General features: G+C 30.7%; 2 protein-coding genes across 2 annotated transcripts; one reads left to right on the plus strand and one right to left on the minus strand.

Moving 5' to 3' along the window:
• Positions 1–2432: 2432 nt before the first annotated feature.
• Positions 2433–22118, minus strand: LOC119600043. The gene is made up of 7 exons (XM_037950061.1): positions 21265–22118; positions 20345–21191; positions 18813–19894; positions 7034–7672; positions 4608–4862; positions 3324–4220; positions 2433–3242 (listed from the first exon to the last, which is right to left on the minus strand). Exons 1-7 carry the CDS (start codon positions 21826–21828, stop codon positions 2589–2591), a joined length of 4938 nt encoding a protein of 1645 aa, XP_037805989.1. The 5' UTR covers positions 21829–22118; the 3' UTR covers positions 2433–2588.
• On the plus strand, positions 13146–14454 carry LOC119600044 (protein angel). Its single transcript, XM_037950062.1, has one exon. The coding sequence runs from the start codon at positions 13316–13318 to the stop codon at positions 14411–14413; it is 1098 nt and encodes a 365-aa protein (XP_037805990.1). The 5' UTR covers positions 13146–13315; the 3' UTR covers positions 14414–14454.
• Positions 22119–22888: the final 770 nt, after the last annotated feature.

The following is a 22888-nucleotide window of genomic DNA, read 5'->3' on the forward strand; positions in this document are numbered from 1 at the left end:
TGTCATGTTAGTCCATAAATACATTGGGATATGTAAAGTGGGGTAGGCTGGATAGTTAATCTCCACCACTTCAAAGCAGCTTCGGCTGCACTGCTCCTCCGAATGGGCGTTAGGGGGAAGGAGCTCTTCCTAGTCCAGGAACCCTGAATCCACAATCATTCTTTCTGATTTCAGTGTAGGTGCCATATTGGTAATGTAAGTAGAGCTAATCCTCTGTAAACAGATTCAAAAACCTGGTATGAAATACAAAGCGTAAATCCTGGAGAACCTTCTGCAGCGGTGTTGAAGGTTTCTCTGGGAATAGTCGTGTTCGCAGAATCTTATCGTCAACTCCTCATATCCTATGTTTCATTCAGAAACCATGTGGCAGTTGGACGACCGGTAGCCGAGAAACCTGAGAAGTTTTAATGGCCACTCACTTTCTAGGCTGCCAATCCTCGGAAAAACGGACTGACACGCAGATTACAAATCTCCCAGGTGATACAGGAAAAGGGCTAAAAGACCTCTCACACGAAGCCAAAGGACTTTAGACCAATTAGTATATCATCCTTTCTTCTTAAAACGTTGGAAAGGATTATTGATCCACATCTCTGAATGTATATCAAACCTGACCTTCTATCAGTCGACAATAGCGGCTCTAAATGGTTTGGGTATAAACCAGCTATGTGTCCTTAGTCGTATCTGGTAAATATCTGTATACCATATTGCAAATAATGCAAACTGTACTCAAGTCACTGCCCCCCGGGCATGTTTCCTTGATGTCATGTTTCCTTGATCGTTCCTAGATGCAAGGAGCGGTACAAATTACAGATCATGACTGTGGATTAATAAAATGTTGGAATTGAGCTGATAATGCGAAGATTGGGTAAACGAAGGTGAACGATGTTTCTAATGTCTACTTTGATTCTATAGAGAGAATGGAGTGATTGATGGATTTGACGGATGTGTGATATAGTGTAACGATGAACGATGTGTTAGACTACGGTCTAGCAAAAAAAGTGGGGGAGGAGTGTATGGTGCAAGGTCGTCACTACCCTTTCTTTAATTTATTAGCGATTTTCAAACATGCTTGAGTGCATGCTCAACTTATCACAGTGGGTCTTTGTGGCCACTGAAATAAAGTCTTGTCAATTAATATGATCTGTGTTTCGGACTACCAATTCGTCCCCTAGGTGCTGTTGCCGAATCAACAGAGCCATAGTAGTGTGGTTGGGCGACAGATTAGATAGCTCGAGTACTTGAGCAAAGTGTTTGTACATGGACCGGCATATCCATGTACAAAAATTGCGACCTGCGTGTTAGATACACAAAGGGGCAGTGGTATGTTGTTTACTTGTTACTCACCCAGTGGTTGAAAAAGTACCACCGTGAGATAGGGCTCCACGCCAGGTACTCACGTAAAGCACTTCGACTTCATGTACTCAAGTTACTCAGCACAGCATCAGCATAAAAATGCCTTCGGAGCCTATCGCCTTAGATGGTTTCGCAGCAATAATGGCCTCAGCAATTTAAGAAGGTGTGTAGAATTGTGGAGGAAAACTCCGTTTCGCCTTATCTGTAGGTGATCAATAAAAGCCCGCAAAATGCACGCGAGCACAGTTCAAGGTCAGAAATAGTGGTATGTGCAAACCTAATCGTGATCCTGTCATCCTACTTCGTCGTGTTGGAGAGAGACCGAACTGTAGAGCACAACTTACCAACACCTGAGCTCAAGTTGGAGTTCTTCAGATGATCTAACCATTTATTCAGCTTGCCTTCATTTAACAACCTGTAGAGACGATAAAGTCGTTGGGTCAATTCAGACATACGATTATAGGTAAGTGGTCTGAGGCTAGAGAAACCACTGCTCTCCAGGTTACATAGTTTATCAGACCAGGGCTCGCTATTGTTATGTCTGGGGAGCCGGCGCAACTACCCATAATCTATGTTAGGGCATCATCATTCAGGGTGCAAAAGGTGAATTCGTAGATTTGTTCCGCCAGTGAAGCGCCTCTATGATCTTTCCCTATGCTAGACTGCCAGAGCTGATGGTGCGCGTTGAAGTTCCCAAGGAGTAGACGCATATTACCGTATAGTAGGGTCCTAATATCGGGACGGTAAACTGATGGACAACTGGCTACTGGTGGTTTAAATTTCTAGTCATATCTGATAACAGGCACTCGTGCCGGAAATCGATTGAAATGTGAAAACTGGATAAAAAATAGTACTTTTTTAATTTCATCACTTTTTTTCACAATAATTCCATTCAAATTATATTTTATTTGAACAAAATCGTTTCTTCTAAAGAAAAGAATGTATAAAACATTAAAATCGAAGGACTGATAATGATTAAAATAAAATTAATCTTGGAGTGTTGTTTTTGAGCACTTCACTTAAATTTAATGAATTTTTTGACTTTAGAAATAGGCCTGACATTAAGCTTCCATTTGAAATAAAATTTATACAATTTGAATATTTTATTTATTTGTTTACGTAATTAATTTAGTACTAAATTAATTATTAATTCTATCTACTGTTCTTCAGCACGGTTCATCTTTTATTTGACCCATTTTCTGATATGTTCAGCAAAATTTATTTGGTCATATTTATTAAAGCCACGTAATAATAAAATCCAGCACTATATTTAAATTCTTTAACCAATCATCTAAATTTTCTTGTGTTTCCGCCGCAAAGAATACTGTTGCAGTGCATATATCATCACATGTTTTATGTATTGTGCATTCTAAACAAAACGAACGTGGACGTGCGCATAGTTCTCTTGGCGAACATGTCAAAGGGTAATTTGTATTACGATTAGTATACCTTAAATCTAGGGCTAAAATAGGTGACATATTCAAAGTGTTTTCGTCTTGCCACACATATAAGAAAAGACCGTCTAATGTACACCAACGACGATTCCAGTTGTGTTGTGAGTGGGGATCTTCGACATTTAAAAAACCAGCAAAGACGCGTTTGGGAAAACGCACTTCTGCCCTTCCTTTTAATCGTACTTGTCCAGATAAATTTGTAGACTTTGTTCGAGGAGTTAAAGCTATTGTGCAAATGCCTGAAGCTCGGATACAAATCCGATCAGAATTGTTCGATTCTTGATGTACATATTCGTAAGGTACAAAATCACTAGCGTCTATATTAAAAGACGCATGTAAACGGAATCTGGAAACTACTTCATTAGAGCAGGATGAGGATGAAGATCTTGACGTCAATGTTGATGAAGGACTTTGTGTTAGAGTATCAATTATTGTCTGCAACGAAATATATCAAAATATTTATTAAATTGTAACATTTTCATTAAAAGTATTTTAAACGTTTCTATTATATCTTACTCTTTTCCGGGGTTCGATTGAAATTGTAGATATTTTACGTAAACGAAGCATAAAAATGTTACATTTTACAGCATTCTGCTTATATGAACGTTCATTCTGTGTATTCGTTTCCAATTCCGATGAAAGCATGAATTCAATACCACAGTCTCGAAAGACCGCTGTACCATTCACACACTCAGCCGATTGAGTGGACTTAATGACACCGCCGCATTCAAAGGTAACAATATAAAAATAATTAAAAAATATGTCATGATTAACATCCGAAAGTACAGGCAAAAACATTTCATCAATAAAGAAACGCATTTTTGGTTTTTGATTCATCGTTTGACTCCCTGTTACTAGCGATGACGTGCTTAGTTGAATTTCCCGACGTAATGCAGAAAATAATAACAGTCTTTCAGCCTCAACCATTTCTGTTGATATTTCCAAATCGGGCAATTTCCGGCAAATGCTTACGGTTTGAGCTATTTGTTCACTAACCGATGCGCATTCATTTAGGGAAAATAAGGTTTCAATATTAAGATTCGAATCAGTATATGTATTTTTCCCACGCCCTAAAGTTGGGCTTGTTGTTGCATTATGTGTAGAGAAATTCAAAGAAGTAGACAAACGCTTGCCTTCTGTCTTAATAAATGTTTTGCTTTTTCGAAAAGATTTTTGCAACACGTTTTTCAAGTTTTTGTATCGTGCTAAGGCGTTGGTGGTTTTTGCATTTGAATGTTCTACAGCCTCATATTCAGATACCTCATTCATGCTATGAGAATGCACCGGAAGTCTTTGATCACCTCTAAGTACATCGTTTTGTTTGTGCGGTGTATTTGGACAACTATTGTATAACTGATCACTGGTGTTAATTGGCTCTACGTCAACATTTAATTCGCTCGTTATTGACTTATCCTAAATTAATGAAAATAATAATGTTGTTTTGTATGTAAATCATAGAAGTAGTTTCCAATTAAAAATAAATGTTCCCAATTCCAAAGAAAATGTTAAAAGTAACTCAACTTTATTTTCATATATTCATTTAAGTGTGTAATGTATTAGTAACGGATTTTGAGCTATTATATAAAAAGCTCTATGTATTTATCAATGAAGTGAATATAAAATGATGGTGTTAGTAAAAAGCTGAATTTATGCAATATGTTATCAATAGATTTACAGATGTCTATACAATAATTTAGAATGCAGTATTTTGTATAGTTTTTTCGTATTCGTATTAAATAGAAAATTTAAATACATATTGTTTTTAGTCCAGCATTAATATGAATCAATAAAAAATTCTACCTTTGTCGTAAAGGATTGCTTCTTGGGCGTACTCTGGTTGTGAGATGATGGGGGAATAATAGTACTTAAACCCAAATTACTGCCAGCAGTTGTAGAGTTATCTTCATCAATAGATTCAGTGACACCATCGACATCATCATTTGGTAATTCATAAGAGACGGTATCATTATGATCCAAAACATGATCGTTTTCCGATGATCTACTAACTACGTCATTAGGTGTTGGTTGAGCCATTGGAACATACGAACGATTATCCTAGTAAGGAATATTAAGAATGTATATACATAATATGAACATATTTATGTCTTAACGTACATACATACATATGTAGGAGTATGTATATTAGAGGTATAACTTTTATAAAAAACGCTATTCTATAAAATCACATCTGATGTGTACATTAATCAAAGCAATGCATAAGTAACTCTATCTGTTACTCACGATGAGTAATCCAAAGCATTACACTCACCTTGTTGTTGTTTAGCCTAATGTTTACGAATTTTTATTATAGGGAGAATACACGTGAAAGCGGACAGCAGTCGGATTAACCATCTCCGATTTTAATGAAACTTACCACACATACATATGTATGATTTTTTGAAAATTGAAAAATATGTTAAAATTTCCTAAAACTATATGCGAATAATTGCACATTCCTAAAACTATATACAAAGTTTGAAACTACTTAAAATCCAACATAATTTGTTATTTTGAAGCCAAAGAAATTGTCGTTAAAATTAATTAGGTTCAAAGGTTTGGGTAAAACTTTTAAGAAATTAAAATTGTTTCCGATCAACAAATTATTGATTTGATGAATACTTTCAGATCATAATATGTATGTGTAGTAAATTTTAATAAAATCGAAGATGTCAAAACCGAAAATTAAAAATTTGTGTCGGTTTTGATATGGATTCTTCCTATACGTAATCATTGTGAGTGTTATGAAATGATTCAAGGCAATCAATTTGATTATGTTAAAAGAATATAAAGCACTTTGTAAGAATCGAGTGATTCGTAGTCACTCAACTTTTTCTAAAATTTGACAGTCTTGAGTGCAGCTAATGACACTTCATACATGCTTATGATGTACGAATATCCGAAATTAAAGTCAAAGTAATGTTCGACATTTTTTAAGTTCTGAAAATAATAATATCTGGATCAAATGAACTACACATAAGTATATAACACATATTATGTTAAAGTCTTCGAATATTCCATATAAGGTTCGAAAATTATATTAGATAGCCTTCGATTTGACGATGTCCGACTATATGTCTATGTTGACATTGTTGTAAAAGTGCAGATAATTTGATGAAATCTGGCACAAGATTTTATTTTACCCAAGGACTAAAGTTATTGATGCTGGAACTCTGATTAACAAGAATTTGCTTAACTAAGATGAAAGTCCTCTTCCTGAATGGGTAAATAAATATAAATATTAGTGTCGCTATGATATTCGACATTAATAAGTTTGGACATGAAATCATCCACCAAATTATGTCAGATTCGGTCCATATTTTCGCTAGCCCCATACATATCTTTCAAAATATCGCCAATGAAAAATCCGTCAAAAATGACCTAACAAATTCTATGTACTCAGCCTCATCGATGATACTTCCGAAAAAAATATGTTTTATTAAAAACAAGTAAGAATGAATAGTCACATGTATAGGGCATGACCGACCACATGATACCATACACCAGAGAGTTGTACATATGTAAAAAAAATTGGGTTATTTTTAGTAATAAAGCTTTTAAGTTATTTTTTGCCTTAATTCTTAAATATTTTAATAATTTGTTCACAAAAAAGTGATTTTCTGAGAAGTTATACGGGCAAGGGTAAGCCTATCCTTATAAATGTTGGAAGAGGGATTTGCGTTTACATTAAAGTTAGTTATGCCGAATTTTGTCATTATACAAGTGTTTATATGTAAATGAATTATTGACCTTTAAATGATTTTCTGAAGGGAAATTTGTATGGAGGCTAATGAGGACCGATAATTACGATAAGCACTACGTGCACTTTATCTTTAACGTAAAACATTTGATTAAACCTTCAACGAGGTAATATTATGGTTTTTAATAAAAAAAGGAGATCTACGTCTCATAAAACTTTGAAAACTTTATTTTGTTTTATTTTCATACAAAATCGTGTACAAATTGGATTAATGCCAAACATCACAATTACTTGATTTCCTTGTTTTTGTGCTAGTAAGCGTTACGGCTGTAAAACTGTCAGTCATATTTAAACAATAGTAAATGTGATTCCTTCAAGTTCGTTATAAATTATAACAAATTTTAAACAAAATGATTTTAAACTACTATATGTAAATTGTTAATGAGAATTTCAAATAACCTTTCACTAAATTGTACGATTTACAAAAGTTATAACTTTAATATACAATTTAATGTTATGTTTTACATACGTTTTGTATCTTTACTCCATCAATTGTATCCACCACTAATTCACTTCTACATAAATTGTCTAAAAATATTTCACTACGATGAAGAGATAAATCAGATTTGCTAAAATTTCGTTGTTTTTTGGGGGGTGAATTATGCTCCATTACTCTTACATTATTTAATGACTGACAATGTGACAGAGGCATCCCTACTGATGTTGGTGATGAATATGAAACACTTTCTTCTGCTGAGGGCTCTGGAAGTGGTGGTAATGGAGTTATATTTGATGTTATTTTCTTACTTTTCAAAGAATCCTGCATGATTTTTGCCAACGGTATCTGTGGCTTTTTTTCTTTTAATTGAATCTTGTTTAAGTCAAACACGTGTTTAGTACTTTTATTTACTTTCGCGTACAATATTTCGGGATTATCTGCTGCGGTGAAATGTTGAATACCAGTGTGATTGTCAAAGTTTGGACTCTCTGATATATGAACACTATCATCTTCAATTTCAGAATATATGGGATCGTTGAAATGTTCTTCATGAGCTCTAGGTGCTTGCATATGCTCACGTTTTTCGAATCTTTGCCCAATCTGTTTGCTATGATGACCATCTGGAAAATCAAAGCCGGACAAGCGGCGGTCAGCGGTACAATCCGTTTCCTGTTGTAAATAAAAATAAAAAACAAAAATTATGTAACGTTCAATAAGATAATTATTTTGCAAATGCATTTATTCTCCTATATCTATTGTATGGATTATTTGAATTTAGAACAAGTATTAACAAGATTAAGTAATACCCCCGTTTCATGTCATTCACTGTCTCATTCGTAATTCAATTTCCAATTACGAACTCAATTACATGATTTGCATACAAAATTTAAGTTGCGAATTACTCAAGGTGAACGTAATTCAGTTTGAATTACTTTACGAATTACGAAGAAATGAGTGTCATCTCAAATATTTATCGTAATAAAATAGTATATATCAAAGAATATAGTATATATTTTCATTTCTTGGAAACAAATAAAAAATAAAAGTACAACATTTGTTCAAATTATGTTTAAATCTTGCATCAAACCACGTAACCATGAGGCTTCTGAGAATGCTGCACTTAATGCTATATACTGCTTATTTGACGAAGTTGATACTGTTTGTTGTTTCTTTATAGACCATGAGACCTAACCACCATAAACTTTGAACAGGTTTTTCTAACTGATTTTCTATTCTTTATATAATTTTCTATAATATGGACTTGAATTTTTGAAGGATATATGGGGCTAGGGTGAGAAAGTTTAGGTTTTAAAAAATTAATAAAACTATATAAATTTATTATCATAGTTTCACAGATGGAACCAAGTATTTTGTTGTTAAATCGAATTTTTTTTATATTTATTTCAAAAAATTCTAAATATGTAAATATCAAATTTATTGTAAAAATATGTAATACAAAGAAAACAAAACACAATTTGTGTTAGAAAAATGAAAAATATGCAAAATATGCTATAAAAATGATAGATATACATATGTATGCAAAAATATGCAACAAGAAATCGATGTCATTTTTTAGCAAATTCTTTGATTCGGAAAGAAAACTAGTTTAAAGTTATTTTGAGTTGCTGACTACAAGCACGAATTTGCAAAGAAATCCTTGCCCTGGTTATGAATATTCAATAGGCATAAAAACTTCTTTAAAGCATGTTTGGTTTCCCTGCTGGTAACTTACCCATTTCAAATTGTAAACCTTTTTCAAAATCGTCAGTTTTGAAATGATCCACACAAATTTGAGACGTTTTCACATTTATTTTATTATTTATTAACAAAAACTTTTTCATGCTTTATAAGGTAGAATCTCACTATTATTGCATTTTAATTCAGAATTTAATTTTTATACCCTTCACCTTCCACAGTGGACGAAATGCGCAATCTAGCGCGAAATTAGTCAAAAAAAATTGTGTCTTTTAAAACAAAATTTGTACTGCTATTATACTTACCATGTTTCCACTCTGCTTAAGGGTAAAAATATTTTTTTGTTTACTACGAAATTAACATCGCTATAGGCAGTCAAACAAGAGCTACTTTTTTTCATATTTTTTTTTGCAAATTTTATATAAGTGCATTGATAGTTTAAACTTTAAAGTGATTTTTTAAAGATCGTGAGAAGTTAAATTACAAAATTATTTCATATTTATTAACGACAAGGAATGTTTATATGTGTTAGTTTGTTAGTTTGAAAGGAGGATGTATATACATCAAATCCGAAGAAATACACCTAGGCCTCTGTCGGGCCTGTTGTGCGCTCCTTAACCAGTGCCTCAGGTTGGAATCGAACCCACCACCTCCGGTCTACCAGATTAGAACACTAACCACTAACCTACCGGAGGCCACTTTATATGTGTTGGTATATTGAAGTTATTTTTCAAGAAACTTTGAATTTTTTTAAAGTTCTTAAATACTACTACAACTGGTAGTCCGCCGAACGAATAGTACCAAAAGTACCGTTTCTCGTGTTAAGTTTAAACTTTAGCTGTTACAGTGTCTATGATATACGATTTTTAGTATTTAATACATATGGGAGGTGTCAGTCCCACTATTGCCGTTCCGCCTATATTTGTTTTAAATATTTATACTTATTGTATACTGTATAGTACTGATAATATACAGTGCAATACATAGTAACTTTTATTGTTACAGTTTCCCAGATTTAATTATTTTTTTCATTTCTGACGTACGATGCCTACATCTAAAAGTTCGCCCATTTTTCCTCAAAGTTAAGATGGACGCCAAAAATTACTTGTGGAGAATTTGAGAACTCTAGCAGTTATAGTTTCATAGATATAATAATTTTCATATTTAAAACATTTTCCCTCAAGCATTTGCGTAGATGTTAATGTTGCTTGGGTAACATTTAAGAACTCTAGCTGATGTCGGTTCTCATTTATATTACTTTTAATATCAATTTTGTGTGTATACAGAAAAAAATAATTCATAGCTGGAATGAATTTTGTAATAAATTGCAGGAATCGAACATGACTTTTTTTCCCCAAACCATTTTCATTCAAAATATTAAAAGTTTATATAATGTATTAATTTATACATGACGGATTTTTTTTAATTTTTACTTTTTTTCTGCAATATTCATTTTTTTAACAAATAGAAAATAAAAATATATTTGAAATATTTTAAGTCAAGGCTTCTAGATTATGTTTGAAAAAATAAAAATTAAAAAATTCATACAATTTAGGAACTTATTCTTAAATATTATTAACTTTCATCAATGATTTATACTGGAACTTTTTATATAATTTTCCGACCCTATAAAGTATATATATTCTGGATCCTTATAGGTAGCGGAATCGATTAAACCATGAAAAGCCTATTACACTTAGCTTCATCTTTCATCTCTCATCAATTTGCAATGATGGCAACATCTTTCCATAAGAAATGTACAGAGAAAAAAGCGACATCTTTATGATTTTACAACAATAACATTTAAAAATTTTCGAAAGTACAAATTTAAATGTTATATATTTTCTTAAAATTTTATTCAACTATGCTAAAATCGAGATATGAAATTTACGCCCATGAGAATTAGTTTTTTCTGAAACCCAAAAGGGCGTAAGTTACATTAAAAAGTAGTAAGGATCAACATTTGTACCTAAATTTAAAGAAGTTTTTGTCAGACAGGATGAAATATGGCTGGAATAAACTTCTGTGACAACTTATGAAATTTTACAATTTCGAAATTAAAAATTCAAAAGAATTTTAAAATTTTTATGAATTTTAAGGTAACTTTAGGACATAACCTTTTAGAATTTCGTTGATAGGGAAGTTGATTTTAATTGTAGAAGTGTAAAATTTAGCAGGAACATGTATTTTGATACGGTACATAATAATCAATTTCATATGACGATATACTTTGTTTTTCAATTTCAAAAAATGAAAATATAAAAGAATGTCAACACTTAACAAAATTAATACGTTTTTTGATAAGTGGTTGAGCGAAATAGTAGAAAAACAACAAAATAACTTGCTACAATTGATTTTTATTTTGTAAATTTTTTTTAAACTATTGGTCCTAGCAAAAATTGTCCAAAGTAGTTGAGATAGCAATTTCTTCATTTTTGTAAAAAAAAAAAATAATAAATAAATAAAAGAAACCTTATACAATTTTCTAAAGGGGCTTTATAGTCTCATAATGGGATGCGAGTGGGATATCCATCAAGTGAATCAATTAAGTAATTTGCCTACACTGAAAAAATCATGCATACTTTTGAACTAAAATTAGAAAAATTATTTTAAAATGAACAAAAATGTTTGCATAAATTAATAGGAACTAATATACATTGGGTATAACTCTCCAATTTTGACAAAAATTTTACCACTTATAGGCCTTTTAATTCTATGATTTATGATATATGTCTTTTGGTCAACAAATGTATAGTTATGGAGTTATAGACCTTCGAAGTTAAATATATATATTATCAATATCTTCTCTATTTAAGAACCCATCCGGACAATATATATATATCATTAGAAAGAGCTCAGAAATACCTTTTCAACGATATATAATATGATCCTTTTTATTAACCCTTTGAGGACCAATTCCACAAAAAGTATTTTTTATATAGAGTTTTTTGACAAAAATGCCGTTATTTCGTAAATCCATCGATATAACGTTACTGATATATATTGGAAAAATTGCAGAAGAGATTTCAAGCTTTCATTTGATGTATGGATATATACTAATATCTTAATAAATATAGACGATATTGTAGTTGGAATAAGGTAAAGTACCTAAAATTAATGTTTTTTATTTGATATTAGTTAATTGTTGTTGTTTTGGCAGGAATAAAGTATTATAACTATATAAAGTACTAAACTAAATATACGTAAAGTATTGAAAATTACATCAAAATACCTTTCCAACGATATATAATAGAAGCTAATTTATTAGCCTATTGAGAAGGATTAATACAAACTGTGCTTTTTATATTAACCTTTATTAATAAAAGTTCTGTTATATCAAAAATTCATTCATAAGAAGGTACCGATTTATGTGTATTGAGTAAATTGGTAAAATACTCAGAAATGGGTATGTAGCGCCAGACCTGAACAATTTTTTTTAAATTTTTTGGGTACTGAAATGTTTATTTATTAAGATATTAGCATATATCTATACATCAAAAGAAAGCTTGAAATCTTTTCTACAATTTTCTCGATATTTATAGGTACCATTATATCGATGGATTTATGAAATAACGGCACTTTCATCAAAAACTCTATATAAAAAATACTTTTTGTGGAATTTGTTCTCAAAGGGTTAATAAATGCGGTCATATTATATATCTTTGAAAAGGTATTTCAAAGCTCTTTCTAACGATATATATATTGCCAGGATCGGTTCGTAATTAGAGAAGATATCGAATATATATAAATTTAACTTTGATGGTCTATAACTCCAAAACTATACATTTGTTGACCAAAAGACATATATCACAAGTCATAGAATTGAAAGCTTTATATGTGGTATAAATTTTTTCATAATCGGAGAGTTATACCTATAATATATTTAAGCCAATTAATATTTCGTAAATTTTATCATATTTATTCAAAATTCACTTTTTTTAATTTATGTAAATTAATTTTTCCAAGATTATTTTGCATTATACTAAAATATTTCGTACAATTTCGTATATATTAAGAAAGAATTTCGTGGTGCGAAACAACGAATGAATATTAGGCATGGATTTTTTTCAGTGTAGCACAGAAATTCGTAAAACAAAATATATAATAATTTTATAGGTAGAAAATTTTAATTCGAATGAAATTAAGTTACTATGTATGTATATACTATATTAATAAACACAAAAAGAATTTTAGAGTGTTTTTAAATATATTTTTTATTATTTTACTTTTTTCGATTTTTTTCGGCTTTCTCACTTTTTCTGATTTCGATTCTTCTACTTTTTAAATAGGATAGTCGACTTTGTTGGGAAAAAGTCGATTCTTCGTCTTTAAAGTTGCTTTATAAAACCCTACGATCAGGGAAAATGTAATTTAAATGGCAACGCTGCTTATGATAAAATGGCACTTCTTTCTTTGCTTATCTCTGGCTACACTAAATGTGAGATTTTGACAGTCCAAAGTACCAAAACAAATCAGCTGCTTTATTGTCAACACCTTGTTATAAAATCTTCTTAAAATTGATTGAAATTTTTGGAAGAACATTTTTATTTCGTTTATTTACATCATGTTCTTGTAAATAAAACAAATACGTACAATATAATCTAAGTCTAATTAGAAATGCTAAAATTGTGCTGTGTAAATAGTATTCAAAGTAGCAAAACCATAAATGCACTTTTTTATCACGTACAATCCACAGACTTACGGCACAAACGTGTAAATAGTAAAAAATCAGTCCCAATGAATCGCAAATGGAAGCACGAATTATTTAGATCTGAAAATGGTTGTGTCAAAGGCAAACGTAATTACAAGTTGTTATCATACAATATATTAGCGCAAGATCTACTAGTAGAACATCTTCAGCTATATTACGGCATTGACAATAAAATGTTGCGATGGCAAAGCCGTCTAAGCAAACTTAAAGACGAAATTGGAATTCTAGCGCCGGATATAATGTGCCTACAGGAAATGCAATATGATCACCTCAAAGAACTGGTAAATCAGTTTGGTATTGCGAAACAGAACAGCAGATTGGAATACGTTTTTAAGAAAAAGACTGGCACACGAAGTGATGGCTGTGTTATTATTTATGATAAAAATAAGTTTAAACTAATTGAAGAAAAGAATGTGGAATATTACACTGATGATGTGTCGACACTTAATCGTGAAAATATTGCAGTTATGGTAAAATTTCAACCATTAGAGGACAACTCGTCGACCTTCGTGGTTGCCACAACGCATTTACTTTACAACCCTAGACGTGAAGATGTTCGAATTTCGCAAGTAAACAAATTAATACAAGAAATTATTGAATTTTCTAACACTCCTCAGTCAATTGATATGAAAAATCGTTTACCTGTTATATTAACTGGAGATTTTAACTTTACGCCTGATACGAAGGCCTTTGAATTATTAACCGGTTTACGTAAACCTAAATTAAGACCAGAAAATTGTGAAGCTGTTCAATCTGTTGGGGATTTTTTTCAAATGGATGCAATTGACTTTGGAATGGACAATGGGGCTTCGACATATCAAGATCAATGGATAACAGTCGATTATATATTGAAATCAAAATCGAACAGAGATAAAAAATCTATTCAAATAACTAGTAAATATAAATTGCCGTCTACAGATCAATGCTGGAGAAGTGGTAAAATACCAAATAAATTCGTAGGTTCTGATCATTTTTCACTGGCAATTCAATTTTCTATCGTTTAAGAATTTTTAAAGAGAAAATAAAAGTAAATTCGATAAAATTACTTGGAGTAAAATGTTTTTAATCCTTTGAGAGCTTCATTTAAAACAGAGATGGGGGTAGTGCACTAAATATTTAGTTAAATCAATATTTCACTAGCACTAAATATTATTTCAAAAAATATATTTTTCACTAATTTTCATCAGCTTAGTGGTAGTGAAGCTTATATTTTTAGCACTAATATTTTTAAGTGATAATTTTATTTTTTAACTATAACTCAATTGAGTGGTAGTGTAGTAGAAAAAGGCACTACACTCAAATAGTTAAAAATTTGAACAGTCACTAACAAAAGACTGCAATAATTTTCTTGTAAGACAATAAATTTTTTAAAAGATACATCTATTAAAATACAGATTTTGATACCGATGACACTATAATGGACTCCAAAAACATTTCATGCTTTAAAAAAGAAATGAAACGCCTGAATTCCAAAACTGTTCCAGTAGAACGATTATTTTCTTTTAACGGAATGGTGGACTCTCCTCGGAGAAATAAATTAATACGTCGATTATGTATCTCGATTGCCACTTCAGCTGCGTTGCCAGTTGCCAAAATAATGTGGCTACTGGATGTTTTTATTAAGCAATAACTTGGAAACTTTGTAAGTAATGAATGTTTTATTCATTGACTTGAATGAATTCATGACTTCAACCATTTCTAGACTGATCTAATAACTTAAATTTTCCATTTAGTGAAACATTTCTCCGTTGAAAAAAAGAAATAGTGCAAAAATATTTTTTGAACTAATAATTTAGTGTAGAAAAAAATATTTCACTAGGCTGTAAAAACAAATATTTTAACTATTTTTAAAATATTTTTTGTTAAAAATTTTAAATATCACTATTGTTGAGTGAGGCTTATATTTTTCAATTCATCACTAAACTTAAATAAAAGTAGTGAATAATTTTGAACTACCACTAATTATTAGTGATAGTTAAAAATTAGTGCACTACCCCCATCTCAGCTGAAACGCAAACGGCCCTAACTATCCAAAAATTCAAAATCGATTTTATTGTTGATTCTAATGTATTGCATCAAAACAAATATCCACATTGGACTCCTCCGACCAAAATTATCGATTTTATTGACAAAAAACAAAAGGCCATATTTACAAAAACATTTAAATATAAAAGGTAAAAAGTCCAATTTATCCATTTTTTATGCGACATTGTCAACTGTCATAACAAATGATATGTTTCACTATTAAACAATTTGTTTATTTACTACAAATAAATCGCGTTGATAGAAACAAATTTTTCAATTTAAATAGTTGTTTGCTTCTCCTGTAAAATTTAAAAAATGTTAGATAGGGCCGTTTGCGTTTTAGGTGACGATATACTGAAATGATTTGGATAGGATTAATAGGCGTTTTAAAAAAATAATTTAATACATATGTATAAATTGCTCCACGGCATTTCGAATTTTTCTTGGAGTATAAATTTATTCGGAATAATTTAGAACATGGAAACAATTCTTTCTATATTCATGTAAAAGTAAAAAATAATGAATACATGTATTTATTTGAAAGATTTATTGCATTTCACCTTGCTTTAAAACTGGTAAAACTATTTTTTTTTTTTCAAAAAGTAAAAAAATCGAATACCCCGAAACCCCTTTTTTGAAAATAGTATTTTCTAGGATTGTCTTTATTAATTATTATCATTTTTTAATGAAAATAACTTTCCATTCGTATTTAATTTCATCCAGGATGGAACTTTTGAAAATGAGTTTATTATTATGCACAATTCAAATTATACATTTTTCTAAAAAGATAAAGTAATATCATTAAAATAGGGAAAGACAATTTTTTATAATAACCAGTATTTTAAGTGCTGACAATACCAAAAGACTATGGTACCAAATATTTTTAAAATGTATAAAAATGTTCACCTCAAGTTTACCCCATTGTCAAAAAGGGTTAAAGTATAATTTTTTATACTTAGGCCAAATGGTAGCAAAGTTCTATGGTAGAAAACAATTTTGACATGGTGGAATTAAACTTGAAAATCATCAATGAAAAGCAAGTTAAATCGTTCCCACGACAATTGGATCTTCGCTCCGGAACGACCCGAGTCATACTCGGCCAAAGATTGTCAACCCAGCGACAGCTGTATCAACCGAAAGTTTTTCCCAGGAAAGAACTATCGGCCACAGTCGAACTGTTACAACAACAACAACGTTAAATTACGATGTTATTAAATTTCTTTTCTTTTATTTTATTACCAATTTTTAAAGAAAGAATTGAAACACATTTCTTACATTTTAAAATATTTTCTTTTTTATATTTTCTTTATTTATCTTATGTTCGTCAAATTTTTGTATTCATTTGTCAAAAATTTATGTAGCAATATGAGCTAGTCAAATTTTATTCACCAAAAATTTACTTTTCCATGTAAATTGCTGCCGTTTGGCACACAACCCTAATATATAATTTTTTGTTTCATTTTTTTTATTCCTCTAATTGTATAGAGCATTATTCAAATGGATAGTGTTTTTTCAAATTTTTGTACTTTGGTCTTAAATTGTTCCCAAGTGCCATGAAGGTGTAATTTAGCATTTTTTTTACTATATTTTAAATATCGGACTATACATGATAAATTTCAGTCATTTTTGGTAAATATAGTCGACATATGGTACACTGAGAATTCACAAATATTGCAAAATTTGATTTTTGAACTCCACATACATATATAAAATAAAACTGCAGATATATGTTTATTTTATATATGAACTATGATACTCAGAAAAAATGTACAACAGTAAAGAATTAATACGTATTCTCTAAAATATTACAAGAAAATTACCCGATATCCGTCGCAGGTACAGCTAAACTATTAGGAGTATTAATCTAAGTTTTTTACCGTTTTAATTCCTTATCTATTTATCATAAATCGCCATGAAATCGAAATTTTTTTCACCATAACTGAGAAGAAGTTTGCGTTATTTTATATGAACAAAAAAAAACAAAATGTTTTTTTAGAATATATAAAAAAAATCATTTTTTGTCAATTTCAAATTCATGTGCTGTGAGACACATTAGTAACCTTGGGAATTTTCAATAACTATTAATTTTTAACTAATTTTCCGAAATGCTAATTCTGTGCTCATTACGATTCCTTTACAATAAAGTGCAAAATTTATTAAATGACAATTTTGAGCAAAAACTGAAAAAGAAATCGATTTTTCCCCTTTGTAAATGCACTTGGAAATTTAAGAGCCGTTGCGGCACCTGTTAACGTTATCCTTTCAGCCTAATTTTTAGCATGACATACGCAGCAAAAAATGTAAAAGTTGTTCAAGAAGAAGGGATATTTTCATGATTTCTTTAGTACATATTCAATTTAATGCATTTTAAATACATTCCTATATTATAATATTTGTATAATATATATATATAATTTGTCATAAGTGAAAGCATGAAAAATTGTATCCAATTCACTCAAGTAACTCTTATATTTGTAATATTTCACTCTAATTTGGTATTTTCTTAGGATTTAAAGGAAACTTGAATTTTATACAATCAATGTTAAAAATAACATTAACATACACAGTACAAGCAAGCTGGTACAATCACAAAAATATCAAATTAATTTTGATATCACACAATCAGATGGCACAATCCCACCACAACCCCACACACATTCAATCGGCTTGCACAATCACTTGATTGTGCCAGCATGCTGGTGTTGTGTATGGGCCCCTTTAGGCTTTTGTATTTAATATTTGTTAAAATTAGTATAATATCAGTTCCATTTTAAAATTCTACTTAATAAGAGAATGAAAAAACAAGTTTACTGACTGTGAATCAATTTTAATGTAACTCAAAATCAGTTATTAATGTTTTATTTTGTTATCATACATAATTTTTATCAATATCACGCTAAAAAATTAATTTAAATATTAAATATTAACTCATAGTACCTTCAATAATGCATTTTAAAATAAATATAGTGCAACAATGAAAATTCGCATGAAAATCATTGAATGTTTATTGATTATAAGCATAATGACGAACTATTTTTCCAAATACGTACACATGCTCGCTAATGACACGACTATATTAAAATCATGCATGTTTCACCTAAATATGAACCAGTTCATTATAAGTTGAACCCATGCATTTACTACTTTTTCGCATGTATTTTTTTGCTGGGTAGTTTTACAACCCAAAGAACAATTATAGAGGGGGACGGTCTGACGGACAATTTGTTTACTTCATACATGCTTAGAGCACTCTAATGTACATACATACATACATATGTATGAAGATATAAAGAAATGTCAAAACTTTAATATCTGGTGTAGTTTGAAGTCGATCGATATTATGCTGTATAAAACATAGTAAAATATTTTTTCACTTACCATAAATGTTCGAACTGCATGTTCATCACAAGCCTCCAATTTTGAACGAATATTACTAAGAATATAACTTATTTTAGATATTGACACATCATTATCTAATTCCGAATTAAATGAACGATATGTTTTTTTCTCATTTGGGAAAGCTTCATCTTTAGCGTTGATGGGAAAATTTAATTTTCGTTGACTAGAGCGGGGAGCTTTTTTTGGGGGCGAATGGACTGTTCGGGAAAAATCAAAATGACTCAATGGTTGGTCAGTACCATTTGGTGTAGTGTTTTGAGACTGTGTTGTTGAAGATGGAGACTGAATATGTGAAGATTGTATGGGTGAATGGTAGCTTCCGGGGGGAGATTGTATACTGGAACTATGTTCGTATGTACTACCAATATTAAGTTGTCGACGGGAAACATCGTCACATGAAGTCTGAACGCCAACATTACGATAAGGTGTTTTTCGTATTTTATCGCTACTACGATCCCTGTTTTCTTTTTTGGGGGATACAAGTCGTAAAAATTTCTTTTTGGATGATTTAATGAAAGCCTTTGAGCTGGAACGCAAATTCAATTTGCTATCATTGGTGTCATTCATGTTCTGTTTGTTTGTCCAAGGTGATAGTTGTCGCAGCTGTTCGGACCAAATGAACTTTTGTGTTCGTGATGCATCCTTGTTTTTTTTAGATGAATCTATTAACTTTGTTTTTACCGGTGTGTTCTTATCTTCTAAGTTTGAAGCTAAATTATGACGACCAATTCCATCAACAGTATCTAAATTTATTCTAGGCGGGATTTGCCATCCTATTGTATTTTCATTGCCTATTACATCACTGCCAGGCCGTTGTTGTGGTTGAGCTTGTGTAGCAGTTGAATGAAAACCTTTTTTCATATTTGCATCATAATTAAGCATATCGCTTATTTTGGCTTCATTCCAACCAATGCTGATTACCTTTTCCGCATTTTTCTCCACTGGTCTGATATTTTTATCACAAAGTGTTGATTTTTTAGATTCTACCACCCTCTTCATATCGCTTAAAGATGGATATGTGGAAAGAATATTTTCTGTTTGAATTTCTGTGTCCTTTGGATCTAAAAAAAGATAAATTTATTAAATTTTCTAGTCTGAAAAAATCAGAAACTTTGTCATATCTCGGTTTAGCTTCAAGACTATGTAAAACAACAATAAATAAAAGACACAAGTGTAAGCAATATTTAGTAATACATATAAATTTATTAAAATCAAAGATTCAATCACCAAAAATTGTTATTTTCATGTATACAAAAACTACATTAATCTAATTTACTACTTCTATGTTACATAAGGTTTGATACAATGAATAACGTTCGAAAGAATAAACGAAAATTTGATCTAAAAATTTAGTAATTTTTTATTATCCAATTTTAATTTATCACAGTACTATAAAATAGTGTTTTGGTAAAATGTTTGTTTTATAAATGTTTAGTAAATTTCATAATTCAATATGAATAAACTATGTATGTATGTAGATTCTTAAATGTTTATTCATTAAGATAACTTACTCAATGGATAGGATTTCCTTTTAACACGTTCAACATTATTTGTGTTCTTTTTCTTCGGACTTTTTATTGTTTTTGTTACATTTTTATTAGGGTCGCCAACAGTTGTTGATAAGCCTTTTCGTTTTAAGAAATCATCCACCACTCGTTCAGCTTCACGTACCGATGGAGAAGTTGAGTCAGAAGATCTAAAATATTTATCATCCAAAATAAAAGAACTTCTTGGTGGCTTTGGTGGAGCCTGTTTAATATTTCTGGCCTTATAGGTGAATTGTGAATTGGACAAGCGTTTCTGCAACAACTGTCCCCCGGCACTTCTACGTCTTTCAGAGCATTGAGTACATTTTTTAATTGTTTCTACTGGCGTCGATTGAATCTCATCTGCATTTAGCGTACTACCTAACTCAGAAAGTTTTTCTAAAGTAGGAGCTGTCGGAATGTGTTTTTCCGAAGCAGATCTGTAAAATGACCTCTGGTGATTAATATCAGATTTATTTTGTTTTTTCTGATCCTTGAAGTGAGCAGCTTTCTGTGTTGCTGTATGAATATTCTTTCCATTCGAGCTTAGATTGTTTTGAGACTTAATTGGTTGTATCTTATGTTTGTTTACTCTTACTTTCGATATAACACAATTATTACGAAGTTCCTGTATTATGTGTATAAGGGGAGCATCCCTTGCACCAGTTTCAAGACTACTTATAGCTGTTAATTGATTTCTTTCAGGCTTAGTACTTTTTAGACAACTTGAATCTGTTATATTTTCTTGGTTCTTCTGTAGATGTGGAGAACAATCTTTAATTCTCTCTTTAGATTTTTGTGTCCATGCATTTCTTTTGTCCGTACTCGAAAACTAAAAAATAAAAGTATACGATATTTTATCCTTATCCTGATTAATTGTATAATATATGCTAATAAATACACACCTGACTACATTCCGAACGTCTATTTCGTCGAGGGTTTCTCGACTGAGTGCCTCGAGTTGTATGGGAATCTCCCAAATTGCCGCCACCATCTCCACTATCACTTGTAAAGCAATAGCAGAATCCATTTTGGCATGGTTTACATTTACGTTCCTGTTCTTTATTGCACAAATTTTGATTAATTAAATCCAGTTCGGTGGCTTCTTGATGTTTGCTGCTTTTAGAACCGCTCTTTTCAGGATCTTGACGATGCTGAGATAAAGATGTACGGCGGATTCTACGTGCTCGAAATTCATTCATACACTCTTGCAAACTGAACGACGTACTTGTATCACCGTCATTGATAATTTCGTCTGCATCTTCGCTATCTTCATCATGGTTTCTGTATTTATCATCATTTAAATAGCCCGCTAAGCATTCATTATCTGTAGATTCCATCCAATGCCCGTTTTCAATTTCGTGTACTGTATCATCAACTTCGTCACTATTTATATCAGCAGTAATGTTATCATCGTGGACAGCATCTTTACAAGATTTACTAGTTTTTCTTGTTTTTGAGTTTGTCATATTCGATGTTTATAATGAAAAATGAAATATGGCCCCGTGCATTGTTATCTCTAAATTTTTATTATGTACTTTCACAATGCAAGATCGCGTATGTATGTATGTACAATGTATATGAACTTGTTTAAATACACAATTTCCACGTTTTAGCATCAATACCTTATTAAATATACCGTAAAATATAACAAAATACACGTGATTTGCTTTATTTATCTATTTTGAAGAAAATAATTCTGTGCGGCAAACAAAATAAAATGCAATTTTCAAATGTAGGCAGTGATGCCAGGAGATATTTTTCAAAAATCCCTACGCTTATTAGAAAAAATCCCTTTTTCCCATACACCCACTTTTTATTTTCCCTACATTTTTCCCTACACTATTTACAATTTTTCAGGAATATGTACTTAAAAAATACAAAACTAACAAGGATAAAATAAAAACCTAAAAAATTAAATATTTTTTTTTGTAAGATATAAGTTTAATTTAGGGAGTTAATTTCTAAAATTTCCATTTCAAAGTTTTATTTTTTTACTTTCCAATTCTTCAGTTAAGAATTTCAATTTAAAGGTTTATTGCCGTATAATGATACGTCATTCAAGGTAGAAAAAATATTTTATGTGCTAATTACATTACCACATATCTTAACTGTTCCCAAATTATATTTTCCTAAAATTTTCATATAATTATTTTATATAAGGCCTATTATTATAAATTTACTAAACTTTAAAAAAAAATATATAGTATATTTCAAGAGACAAACGAACATGGCCAAATCGCTATCTATAAGGAGTCCGAACATATCACTCAAAATCGAGAAAAAGTTTTATTTAAATAACATATAAACAAATGAATGGATTTTAAAAATACGGTTTCAGATAGTTGAGGTCATCTAAATTTATATTTTATTTGTATTTATCTGATATTCGGGAAAACTTTAAAAAATACATATCGAAAATTATTTGCTAAAAACTATGAAATTGAAAAAATCCCTACAATTTCACAAAAGTGAGAAAACATTCCCTTTTTCCCCACATGTGAGACTTGGCATCACTGAATGCTGGTA

Source organism: Lucilia sericata, unplaced genomic scaffold, assembly GCF_015586225.1.
Source record: "Lucilia sericata isolate MDLA Ls3-8-SP2 unplaced genomic scaffold, ASM1558622v1 Contig000101F_arrow, whole genome shotgun sequence".
NCBI lineage: Eukaryota > Metazoa > Arthropoda > Insecta > Diptera > Calliphoridae > Lucilia > Lucilia sericata.